The 13,908-nt window shown below is 36.6% G+C and overlaps 1 protein-coding gene across 1 annotated transcript in view; it reads left to right on the top strand.

Moving 5' to 3' along the window:
* LOC150077102 (32 kDa beta-galactoside-binding lectin-like) overlaps positions 1-10,967 on the top strand; it is a 30,802-nt gene extending 19,835 nt beyond the window's left edge. Inside the window, exons 6-9 of the mRNA XM_090385670.1 lie at positions 1,754-2,075; positions 3,539-3,613; positions 6,546-6,634; positions 10,519-10,967. Of these exons, the coding sequence (XP_090241796.1) occupies positions 1,754-2,075; positions 3,539-3,613; positions 6,546-6,634; positions 10,519-10,837 (805 nt within the window). The 3' untranslated portion in view covers positions 10,838-10,967. The remainder of the gene's footprint in view (positions 1-1,753; positions 2,076-3,538; positions 3,614-6,545; positions 6,635-10,518) is intronic.
* Positions 10,968-13,908: the final 2,941 nt, after the last annotated feature.

Genomic DNA, 13,908 nt, shown 5'->3' with positions numbered 1-13,908 from the left:
AGAAATTACACACACACATGTTTCTCCTATGTATGTATGTTGCCATACAAAATTAAGTACATTTTTGCCATCTTTCAATGCTCTTCCATAGATAAGTTTTTTGTAGGGGTTCTCAGACTGTCCTTCAAACCACGACTCTGCAACAAAAACTACTTCATCAGAAGCAATGCATTCCACGAAGAAAAATTCGGGGCAGAAAAGAGGAAATCAGAGGATTCATGAAATAAGCAGAATGCGGCAATATTTCAAACCCGCATTAGTGGGCCCACCTCACAGCACACGAGAAATGTGCAGGGACATGTGGAGAAGGCGCATACCTCTTGACAGTTGTCTCCGTCTTTCCCCCCCCCTTTTTATAGCAGTACGTACCTTTATGATAAGGTTGTAATAATACTTTGCCTTCACAATACAGCTGTTTTTCAGCTAATCTGTTAGCATTACACCATTCTGATGGCATCACCTTTCCCAACACTTGGTTACAGTTTCCTTTTTGGGAGTGGTGATCTGCATGCTTCCGTTGATTTTGATATTTCGTTTAGTTTCGTCCATAGTGACTATCCGTGGGGGCAGGAACTCCTTGCTTTTCCTGCCACATCGACAACGTTTCGCACATTGTGGCCCTTTCCTTCTGTTAAGGGGTCAAAAGTCTGGGAACTCCATTTAGCACACACTTTTGTAACTGTTGATGTATGATGTTCTCCACAGACCTTACACTAATTTAATTTATAGCTCTGCAGCTAGTTCTTTAATACTTGTCTTGGCAGATTGCTAATACAGAAATCTCCCAGGATTAATGCCTCAATTTTGCAACACTTCTGTTACAGTAGTTGCTGGGTGTTCTGGGATTTCTTCATCGTGCATTGAGGTTCTTCCACGTTTGAATTGTTATACCAATGTGCGACAACACTAAGTTGGATAGCCTTCTCCAGAAACAGCGACCATTTCTTCGTGAATTGTTTTGGGTGTTTAATTTTGCAGACGGTGGAACCTAATCACTGATCTGCATTCCGCTTTATTCATTGGGACTGACAGTAGACTTCGTTCAGTGCTGCAAAGAAAAAAATTGTCAGATCGAAACAGAAATTTGTGTGGTTGCTAGAGAGATTAAGGTAGTAAAGAAAATCTTTATTTCACAATTACATCTGGATAAATTTCTTTTTTTTAAACCCATAGTGTGCGTATACCTACATGTATAATAGAATTTTTTTTTTCTCTTATATGCACTCTTGAAACTTTGAATATCTCTCTTTAAAAATGAAATTCTTACCGACTTTACCATCTGAACTTGGGACAATAGTCCCAATTATTGTTATGAAATGAGTTTGGCTAGAAGCTCTATATCAGCCTAAAGGCCACGGTTCTTCTACATTTAGGTCTTGAAACGATGTGGGATTTCCTTTCCTATCCAACTTTCCACAATGGAAATTTTTCCATTAGAGCGCGTAGATCCTCCCTCCTTACGTGGTGAGGCGGAGGGTCTGTACGCTTCAAAATTTTCATCAGTATCATACTACTTCTAAGTGAAAAAAGGGAAAGAAAGCTATTGCCTTATAAATCGGTCGATTTTGTCAATAAAAAATAATTTTAAGCTTTTGATATGCAAAAAAGATTTTAAAATACATGCAAAAATAAAATTTAAAAATATAGGGATAATGAGAATAAAATAATTCATTGTTCATGTATTCAAACAAATTTCTTCAGCTCTTACCTTCTCTTTGATATATTTTTTATAAACTGTTGTTTAATTGTTTAGATTTTCTGTAAATCTGCAGTGTGCCGAAGAACCAACAGCAGATATAGTCTTCCACTTCAACCCTCGCTTTGCAGATGGAGTTATTATTCGTAATGCACGCAGTGCGGAAGAATGGGCTTCAGAAGAGAGAGATGGAGGTATGCCAATCAGTCCTGGAGATAGCTTTGTGCTAGAGATAGCAGCGACTAAAGACGGGTTCCAAACTTGGGTTAATGGTAACAAATACACCTTGTTTGCTCATCGAATGAACATGAGGATAGCATGTATTCTCCAAGTAGAAGGTGATGTCAATGTTGAAAACGTTGTTGTTGATTGTCCTCCAGTAAGTATGTTTTTAATTTTGTCTTAATAAAGATATTAGTATTTCTCAAAGAATCTGGACATCCTTATTGTACGCTTTTATTTTTTTTTTGTCCTTGTGTATATCTCTAAATCTGTTGTGAACGTGTCCAGTCACTACAAGAAATCTACCATACGATCCAGGTTTCGCTTCCTGTATTGGTCTGGTTCAGATATTCAGCTATCTGTATATAGCTGAATATTTGATCCAGAATTAACTAAACCAGAATACTTTTTCTGGAGTAAAGCTGGCAGCCCGGTTAGCCATTTCACAGTAACTGAAGAGATGACGATATGAGAAAACGAAGTTCTTATCTTATCTGAGAAGTCAATATTTCTAATTGTTTGGTTGTTTAAGCAACGTCGCGAGAAGCACAAGTGACAATGCCTTTCCATACACCTTAGCGGTTAATGAAGTTGGGATTTGAGGACTATAGCAGATGTGCAGTGTTTTTGGTTTTGTAATCTGATAATGAAGTCGAAGCTTTCCAGAAAAAAAACACTGGTTTGTTGCCAGTGCGGCAAGTCCAAGGTTGATACTAACAGTATACCTCAAGATATGTTTCCCAGTACTGTATCTTGTCCAGTACACTACTCAGAACTTGTTGAGAGCGAAGGCGGTGAACCAGACTCCATGAAATCCTAAGGCATTTACCTGCATATATTATTACAAAGCTTGAGGCGTTAGTTCGTGACGTTACTGTTTTAAGCCACAGTTGACTCTGTTTTTGTTTCTTCAAAATCTTAGTTCTGCTTTTCCCACCAGATGCTGTTGTTGCAAATGGGGACGGGACATCTGTACATGGTAGTCTTAGTGGAGATTTTTTTTTGATAAAGGAGATCTGAGCAGATTTTTGACGATAGAGACAGAAGAATCTTTGGAATATCAGAATCGGAAAGGTACTCTCTTTTTTTTTGAAAATATTTAAAAATTTCAAGGGGGGGGGACATTTTCTTCCATTGTTTGAGCAGTCTTTTTTTGATGTACGCGTCCTTATCCAGTGCATAAATAAAAAAGGTTAATTTTAATCAAAATCGGATTCCATGCTGTTGAGATTATGTTCTTTTGGTAAGTTTACTGATAATTAAGATGCTCGTTGAGTAAAGGTTGCTGTCTAGCATTGTACAATAGAAATAAACTTATGGTTCTGTTGGCATTGTATATGAATACTTATTCAAAGAGTGGAGTGAATTCGTTAAATATGAAAGTTAACACAGAAGATTAAACGTGTAGGAAATTACCATTTTGTTTATCCCCTTCTCCAATGTATATATTCAAATAATTAATGGGCACATCTTAATATCGACTCCGTAAGGAAATTATCTTATCTGAATATTCTAACAATAATATATTCACCTTTTTCAATAAGAGAATATTCTTGTATTGTATTTTATATGCTTGATACTTCTTTCATAAAGATATGAATATAGCACTTCTCATTGCAGACTCGCCTTCCTCCTCAAATGAAGCAAGATGCTCCAATTGACTTCACTGAAGCTTTCTTGGAATCGTATAATGAGGTTGGTATTCATATTTGATACCAGTTTCTGATTTTTATCCGTTTCTCTGCGTACTTTATTATAAAGAAATGTAAAGAACTTTAACTCATTTAGTTAAGTTTAGATTTGACTCGGGAGATCCTGCAAAGTTTCTTCTAAACTTTATTATAATATGTCTATCTCAAGAGATAGTAGATAATACTGATTCCTCTTTAACTTCAAGACCTTTTAAAATCTGAGAATTAATGTTCCTTAAACAATTTTAATGTATTGGAATACTCGCCTTGATTTTCAGATACCATTCATTTAAATTGGAGCGTTAAAATCCTGCAAATTATATTATTAGAGCTAGATTCAAATTGGTTTAAAAAGTTCTAGAGTACATGTTTTTTTATGATACTAGGCGGTTCCCTACAAAAATCGAGCATCCCCGCCATATTTACAATACAGTAGTTAGAGGCATGGATATATGAATCCACTTATACATATATTTAAAACACAGATCCAGTAGGTACAGCCCAGTAAAAGACACTTGGGAATTACAACCAACCCCATTAGATAAGAAGCTCACTAACGCCATCAATCCCTCAATTATATAAAGTGCACATCGATGAAGTTCAGTGTTTAATGAAGATGCTACCAGAAAGAAGAATCTACGTTTTAATTCAATGAAGTCCAAAAGAAGTGATGGGTTCACCAAAGATGTGCTCTCCACATGAGGTACATCTTGGCAGACTGCAAACTGTTAGCAGGTCCAGATAAACCAAATTTAAGTCCACCCATCATCAGCAGTCCAAATATATATGATCACTAAATCAGAATATAGTCGAAGCTCTTGGCAGCACAACTCAACAAAGGATATGCATCTAGGTGAATAGCAATAATTGGGAGTTGAAGGTAGAGCAGAATCCCACCAGTAATCAGAACAGTACCCACATCCTGCGTCTACTCTGCTAATAGTTATTAATCAGTTTTGATGTCTAAACAGCTCGCGAGATACGCACAGATTACAAGCCAATGTGCTTCTCTAATTGGAGTTTTTTTTTTTTTTTTTTTTGACCAGGCGGTCCCTGACAAATTTGGGCAACCTCGCCGTACATTTACAATACCATACATACAGTATTACAGACACAATACTGTATCAGTAATTCTAATCCCAGAGGATACTTCTGAAAACTAATTTTTTGTTACGCTGCCCTCGGTTTTCTGTATATATATATTTTTTTTAACTGAACATACTTTCATCTGCTCTCTTACCATCTTTGAAAGTATATCCAACGTCCTGAAAATTCTCCTCATAATTGCTCCATCAGGAAATCTATATCCTGATCAGAATCATAGATTACAACTTTCATCCACCACCTTTTAGTTGTGTCCTATCTCTGAAATCACCCGAGTCAAGTTTCAATTATTGTCCTTCTGTCGCTTATTTTTCTCATCGTCTTAATTTTAAACGTGGGCTAATTTCTTACTGCGCTGCCTCTCTGGATGTGATCTTATCTTATTTCGATTTAATCAACAGCGAATGAATCTAATCCTCGGGTTCTTTCTTCCTTAGTATTCTAGTTTTTCTACAACTACAGCATAAGATTGTCCCACTCATGTATGACTTGACAATCTCGGACCTTCCTCCTTCAGTACTTGATTTTTAATGAAGATTTGTATGGTCCTTGCTTTAAAAATATCCTACAGTTCCAATAATGGAAATAATGGCATCCCGCGTGATATTATTGGAGTCACAAAATATGAAGCGTTACAATTGTCTTTATCTCTTGTCCTCGAAACTAGGCATTTTTATCTTTATCCGGTAATTCCTCATCCTCTTCTCATTGTTTTTCCACTTTCCAACTTTCTTGAGGTATTTATCTCCAACTATTTTTCTTAGCTCTACAAAAAGAGCTCTTAATGTGAGGAGACTAGCCTGACTCGCTACTTGATATACCAGACCCCTTGTCACACTCCATTCTTTACCATATTCTTCTCTCTCGCGTGTGCGTAAGACTTTTCTAGGTCAGAATCCACCCCCCCCCCCAAAGAAACCCTGAGTGGTCCCCAAAAATCCAAAGTGCAGGGCACGAAATGGATTCCCTTCAATTCCAATCAACGTTGCCTTTTGTTCTAGGATTTACTTCTACGTTCACAATATATATTTTTTTTAATTCAGGAAAAAAAGTTCACTGGAGTCGCTGATCCAGGTAGTACAAATGGATTCATATAGTTTTACCCTGGGAAATAACGTCGTCTATTCAAATGAACTTTCCAACTTGTTTTGGACAAGACTAAATTTACTGAGGTGTTGTGGCCTTGTTGTTCCGGGACTCATGGTCGAGGAGGCTCTCAAAATAAAGCAATTATTGTTGGTCCACTCTGCCCTAGTGATTTTGTCATAATAAATATCGTATTAGATGGTTTCATACGCATATAGAATCTTGATTCTAGGGTTATGAAGTCTGTTTCATATGGAAGAAACTACTCGGTGACTGATGGAATCAACTAGATTTTTGTAATAAAGCCTTAAACTATATATATAAACCCAATATATTTCTTCATTAGAATTGTTTTTCTTTGAAAAACTTAAATCATTAAAGTTTACCGACTTTTAAAATAGAATAGGATTGTGGTTAAAGTAGTATGCTTTAACTGCCATCGGTTTGGATCATGAGTTTTGTACTATTCTTGGAGGTACTAAGGCTTGGGCTTATGTTCATTGACAAATGCCAGTGAGAGCAGAAAGTCTCCATGATTGAAATCGAAACGAATTTTGATTTGTGCTTTGATAAAGTTTAGTTGCTAAAGGTATTGCCCACTCAGTTAAGACATTAAAAGTTCTTTTCTTTTTTAGTTTTTTTTTCTTAAAACGATTCTTTATTCCGTTCCTACTAAATCGAATAAATTTAAGACTTTAAGTTGTAATACTTACAATATAACTTTTTTTTTTTTTTCCTTTCCTCAGCCAAATCCAATTGTAAATCGTATATTTGATGGCCTAAAAGATGGCGGGGTTGTGACAATTACAGGAATCGTGCATGGGAATCCAAATCGGTGAGTTTTAATATCATTAGAGAAGTTTATTTTGATATTATTTAATTTCATAAGGAAACTGCAAAGTCATTGTCTAATACTCTGGTTAACGCAAACCAAACTTGAACATTGGATACGTTTGAAAAATGGGATTTTTCTCCTAATTTGCCACTGAACAATCTAAACCTAGTCTTTTCAGCACACTCGATCAAATTACTGTTGGGGGAAAATTTCACATAATGGATATGCAATAAGTTTTTTTTTTTTTTTTTCTAGGATTAAATTATGAACGTTAATCTCTGACCAATCTTCAGTTTGAACCTTTGTTCTAATCTTAAATTCTAGGTATCGATAAGAGAAATCTTCGTAGACTTGTTTTTTACTGTATGAGAAACACGTAAAGTGCTAAAAAAATTCATTATCTACATGCCAAATATCTTCTTGATCAAATTCCGAAAGAATTGGGCATAGCTGATATATTAACACTGCGTTGAACGATCCATAAATTACAACTTTCAATAGTTGACAACTCATTTTAACTTTCATTATATCTCTCCTCTTTCCCGTTATAAGTTCAAACTAGGTCAAAAGATGTAGCCACTTAACAGTTTTCTATCAAAATTCCCAATTATTCCACACCAAGACAGTTTTTCGTGTAGATAAATGAATCTTTATTTTTGTTGGAATTTCATGGTCAACTTGATTTAAGTGTTGATTGATGGACACTTGATTTAAGTGTTGTCATAGTGCCAGACATAAGGAATGTTGTCAACAAATTTACGAAAGAAAACTAAATATACAAAAAATATCTTTAAATATTCCAAACTTCACTCTATAATAAATGTATTTTTTTTTCTACTGTCATTCATTAAAAAACCTTTTTTCAATTTTGAAACTATAATATTATGCTATAGTAATATTGCAATGGTGTAATATAGTAATAATACAATCTGGATAGTCTAATCGAATACTATTTCTTCAGTATATGCAACTTTTTCCTGAAATAAATTAAAGAAATGGGTATTTGTGGCATAAATGGCGTTGCAACCACTTTGTGGAAGTCGAATATCTGTTCCTAATGAGCGTTAGGCAGATTCCAACGGCCGAAGACTCCAGACAAAGTTGATCATTAGTTGGTAGTTACTAACTCGGCCGGTGTTATAAACCAGTTCATTTATGGAAGTAAATATTTTTCGACTCATCATAAACTTAATATATCACCCAATGGTATTCAGTTATTTCTTTAATGGAAGAATCTTTCTCCTGACTTGAAACGGGTACTACTAATTTTCATAGTAGTAATGGCATATGACGCAAGAAAGCAAGTTTTTTTATATAGCACCAGTCAAAAAGAAAAAAACCTACGAAGTTCACTCATCAGTAATCTTCTAAGATGTCTAGTTCTCCCTTGAATTTATTCAACCCATCCACTCCCATAACGACATATAGAAGCCTGTTCCAATGATCAAACATCACTGGCCGAAGGCAAACTTCCACAAACTTATCCTGAAACCATCCTTCAACTTAAATTTATGCTCCCTCATGTTTGTAGTCTCATCAAATGGAAGAATACCAATAACATTCAGCTTACTCAATCCGTTAGACTTTAAACACCCCAGTTAGATCTCTTCACAGGTGCCTAGTCTCGAGATGCAATTTGCAGAACTGAAGCCCTTTCTAGGTACGAGCACTCTTGTTCCCTTCATCAGTCTGGTGGCCCTGCTCTTCACCCGTTCCAGCTGATCTAAATCCTTAAAGTGAGGCCTCCAGAGCTGTATACAGTACTCCGCCGTAGCCTAGTGGTCAGGCTCGTGGGTGCATAAGTATACGTGCCTTGAATGACCGGGGTTCAAGCCCGTGACTGCTGAGTACGGTGCTGTTTCTTGTATTCTGTCTATCTTGTGAACTCCTCTGACCGTTTGGTCGTCCCGGAGTATAAACAGAACTTCTTTTATTTTACTTCAAGATGCAGGCTAACAATGGCCTTAGATACAAATGGATAATCACCTCCCTATCCTTGCTAGCAAAGTTTGTTATCATTGACAAAACTCCATTAGATGTTCTGGTAGCATGTCTGCACTGCTCAGAGAATTAAACTGCTGTTTTACCAAAGACCAGGATATTCAACAGAAAGGTTAATTACCTAATAAATTATACTTCATTCCGAAAATGAAGTTTCTGTGCAGAGCTTTGCTGGACTTGCCCATAAGCACTAGTATAGAATTAACAGTGCTTTTCTTTGAAACGGATTAAGAAATTTCTCAGATCTGCATTGGCAGAAGATCATCTGAGCGATTATGCAATATTATTTAATTTAAAGAAGCTTTACTCAAACTTTGGAGTTTGACATGTTTACTGAACACTTTACACGCTCAAGGTGGAGTAAGTTGAATTTCACTAGCCGCTTTTTTTTTTTTTTTCTTCATAGAGACAGAAATACTTGGTAAAAAGCCAGTTTCCGGACTGGCTGCGTGCAGCGCTAACCAAATGTACATCAGTGCGCCGTTATTGAACTAATTCATTGTAAGTTAGTAATGACGAGTTTTCGCGTCAGCGAGTGTCTTACAATTTCTGTAGCCGAGTAAGATGGCAGACGTTAAGGAACTTCAAATTTGCATCATTTTCTCAACTTGAGAAATCAGCTCAAGTTGAGAAAATGATGCAAATGATGAAATGGTTCTTCTATAATCATCAAACAAGCGTTTAATGATTATAGAAGAACAGAATTGTATTCGCGTTTCCAAAGCAGTTAAACTTTGAATCGCAGGACGTATTGGACAGCATCACGAAACAGGTGTTCCAGAGCTTCTCTTAACAGTAGAAGCGCTAGGATCGATATATGAACTTTGTAGGAGACAATACCAATATGCAACTAACGTAAGTCTAAATTTAATTTTATTGCCCCACTCTGGAAACTTTGGCTCGCATAGCAATACAAGGTGTGGCCATTAAATAACGAGACTGTTGAAATAATTCGTATCTTACATGTTACTCGCTTCAAATAATTGCTTCTGGTTTGTACACACACCTCAGTGGCTCACATCTGGTGGGTATGGGCTTGGCAAACCCAGGGTCCTGAGCTGGATATCATCATCCTTCTCTCTCTCTCTCTCGAATTTCTTTTGGCTGGTGCAGCATAAGCCTCAGGCTTCCTTGCATCATATGGCTAATAATAATAGTTCCATACGTTGCTTCCAAGCACAGAAACCTTTCTGGAAGTTCTGTTAAAGCCCTTTTAACACTTTTCTGAATGACTTCAAAAGACCAAAATGACGCATTTTGGTCTTTAACAAATAGAGGCTCTATCTAAGAGCCCTTGGATGATGTCTAGAGAGCTTTCTTTTATGAACCCTCGTGGCTAAGGATGGTAATTTTCGTATCTTATGGAAAAGGCCTGGGTTCGAATTAAATGAAAGCGAAAAGATGTATTTTATCAAGTGATGGAATTTTGGTTTGAGGCGAGATTAGGACGATGTTTTTCTTGAGCTCTTGGTTTTATCCACTAAAACAGGCAAACCAACCATAGAATAAACGCAGTTTATATTTATATGTAATAGATTTAAACATTATGTAATATATGATGATACAAGCATTTTAGTTGCTTCTGTGTTTAATCTAAAGCAAAACAAGACTACTATTCAAGTAATTCAGCAGTAGTAAAGAAACTTTTAGATGTGTAAAGCCCTTACTTTAATGCCTTTCCTAAAACAGTATCCATTAAAAATATGTAAATGTTACTTGCAGTATTTTAACACTGCAGTTGGGCAGCAAGACTGTGCACAATTCAAATACAACACTTGTCCTTGATATGTGAAGAATTGTGCTATAAAGAATTAACTACTGTATATCCTTACTAACAAACAGTTCGGTTAAAAACCGTTAATCTTTGCTTAATTATTTTTCAGAATGAAAGTGAATCTGCAGACCGACAAGGTTGATGATGCTGACATAGCACTCCACTACAATCCCCGTTTCGATGAAGGAAGAGTAATAGTGCATAACTCCCGCGAAAATGGCAACTGGGGCGAAGAAACCAGACTCTCTGAATCGCCTTTCGTTCCTGGTGAGCGTTTTGATTTGCAGATTCAGTCTAAGCCTGATGCCTACAAGATTGGAGTCAATGGAGTATTGAACTCGGAATTTCCTCACCGCATGGATCCTGGAAGAGTTGACCATGTAAAAGTTGATGGTAGCGTTACCGTTAAGCGTATTCTTGTTGCCTAAGAACTTAAAGCATACAATGCATTGTCAGTTCATGTTAATCTAACCTCCCGTTAGATTTTACATTGTTTTACCAACTTTACCACTGCCCTAATGACTTGTTTTAATTTCCTATTGTGTTACATGCTTTTGAGTATTCTAATAAAGCCTTTATAATTAACCACTGAATTTTCTTAAATTACTATAAGTCCCTCTACAGAGCGACTCAAGCAGCACGAGGTAATTTTTCATTTAATTATCCCAACAAAACTGTAGCAAGTCTCCTTTTTATGATAAAGTATAAATACAGAATTCAAAGATCCAGATAATAGTGTGTATATTTTTATTGAGCTAAATGACCAGGCCTTTGAAAAAGGCAGAGGGTGTTTAACTATTAAATGGTTAAGGGGGTGGCCTATTAATTAGTCTACCCCACTGTCGTCTTGAGTTAAGGGGGAATGAATCTTTAGAACCATCCCCCTTCCTCATGCTACGTCCCTAGTGGTGCTTGAATTGGAATACAACCTACCGGAAGCCTTTCTAGTTTCCAATTGCTCAAGTATTTCGATGGTTAAACCTCAAATATTTTTTCCAAAATGTTAAGTTACTGCCAATTAGTTCGAAACCATTTGATCGTGTATAACAATGCGAACACCACGCATAGTTTGCATGTGTTAGACAGTGCTGGATTTAAGGCAGGGGCTGGTAAGGCCCTTTCCTGGGGCGCCAAAAACGGAAGAAAAATGAGACAAGAAATGAGGGCGCCTAAAATCCTTTCTGCCTGAGGTGCGGAAATATTTAGACTTTGAAATTAGATTTAGAAATTTAAACTTTGCTATTTGGCCAAAGAAATTCTAATGATTGTCTTTAAATTCTCTATACGTGATTTGTCGTTCCAGTTGGTTTCATCTAACCGGTATTTCATTAATCAGTATTTAAAAAATGTAATTAAATTCTTCCAACTTCATGGGAACGCATTTCAAATCTCGAAACGTTAATAAGTGGCGTCTGGCTATGAAGTGGCATTGAACCATGCCACAATAACACTGCAAAAAAAATAAAAGTAAATAACCTTTAGGTATTTATCCCCAATTTATATTGTTTATTATTGATTTGTTTATTTTTATTTATAAACCGATGATTAAATGTTACAGAACGTATTCTAAGTCAACAACTAAACGTGAGGTACAATTAAACCAACCGGCGCATGTGCATAGTGACTGTATCACTTCGACCTTCTTTCGAATGATGAATGCAATAGGGTTTTTTTTAATAAACCTTAAATTAAACGAATAGGTATTCTTCCTGATTTAAGTATTGTGGAAAATAAATGACCTGGAGGACGCGTAAAGACAGTATTGTAATGTTTTATACCTATTTATATATTGCAAAAAAACTTTTGTCGCTACTAATTAATATTGGCATTTTAAAATCGAAATGTGTTCTAAAGCATTTAATGTGTTGTACCTAAATTTGGTTACAAATGCATAAAAAGTTGTTACGCACTGCAAATAAACGATGTGACACATTCTTAGCAAACTTGGTTTTTTATTACGCACTGCAAATAAACGATGTGACACATTCTTAGCAAACTTGGTTTTCTCTTTAACATGAAATGATGCTTATGCACTTAGAGGTATTGATACCTCTAAGCTGTTGCAGGAATTCGATTAGTCAGTTCGACAGGCTGTTGAAAATTACTTTATGGTGCATACCCATGGGTCTTTGAGACAAGTGAAGAGCTCTTAGCTCAGCCCACTGGCTCGTAGTGATTGGACGATTTATTCCTGTGCGTAACTTCATTTCCTGACCCCCCCCCTCCCTTGGCGCTGGTTTAAAATTGGGAATAATCTTCCTTCACTCCTTGTCACAAAGATCCATGGGTTAGCACCATAATGTAAACTTCAACCCAGCAGGATAGCCAGTGTTTGTAAGATTAAACCTAAGAATTGGCCAATCCAACAAACGTGCTTCCGTTCTAAAAGAACTTGATATACTTCATATAATGGGGGATTTTAACTTCCCAGATATTGACTGGAACTTGTGGTTGGTCACTCACACACTAGTCAGACTTTTGTGGATTTATTGGATGATTGTTTTCTGCAGCAGCATGTTCGAGAGGCAACCAGAGAGAGAGTAATACTCTTGATCTGGTTATCAGCAGTGATCATTCGTGTATTAAGAATTTGCAGCTAAAGGAACCACTAGGTGGCAGTGATCAGTGTACTGATGTGGGATTTACTTAAAGATTTAATTACCATCAGGGGTAAAGGAAAGGGTTTTTGCTTCCGTAAAGGTGAGTACAGTGGTCTCAGTTTTGTGTTTTTTTTTTTTTTTTTAATTCTGTACAGTGGGATAAACTGACCATGTTACCAACAGTAAATTCTAAGTGGGAAGCATTCAAGGAATTAATCGTGGATGCTACTAAAAGTTTCATACCTATTAAGAAATATTGTTCAAGGTTTAGGCCTAAATGGTTATCAAATGAACTGATGAGACTCGTGACAGAGAAGGAAAATACATGGGATGCATATAAATTATCAAGCGACTCAGAAGCCTATGGCGTCTGAGATATAAGCTAGTCTGTAATCAGGTCACAAAGGAGGTTAGGCAGGCGAAGGCAGATTACGAGAAATCCTTGGCAAAAGATGCTAAGAAAAACAGCAAGGATTTCTTTACTTATATAAACTCTAAAATGAAGGGGATAAATCTGATTGGTCCACTTGACATCGATGGTTCGACTGTTGATGATTCTGCTCAGATAGCAAACAAACTGAATGAGTATTTTGCATCCTCATTCACACATGAGGAGTTATTAAGGTTTGAAAATGCCACAAGGTTATCGAATTGTAGCAGGATACTTAATGATTTTGTAATAACCAAGAGCAAAGTGGAGGAGAAATGTTGAAGTTAAACATAAGAAAAGCACCTGGGGTAGACGGGATCTATCCAGTTATATTAAAGGATGCGGCAAAGCAACTAAGCAAACTCTTAGCCATAATTATGAGAGCATCCTTGGACTCAGGGGAGGTCCCCACCAGCTGGAGATGTGCAAATGTATTCCCAATTCACAAAGGGGGATCGAAGGGTGACAC

The sequence above is a fragment of the Mastigoproctus giganteus genome, chromosome 12 (genome assembly GCF_048544385.1).
Source record: "Mastigoproctus giganteus isolate SK-2022 chromosome 12, ASM4854438v1, whole genome shotgun sequence".
Classification (NCBI taxonomy): domain Eukaryota; kingdom Metazoa; phylum Arthropoda; class Arachnida; order Uropygi; family Thelyphonidae; genus Mastigoproctus; species Mastigoproctus giganteus.
The sequence above is the reverse complement of the archived record's forward strand: the minus strand, read 5'-3'. Positions and strand labels throughout refer to the sequence as shown.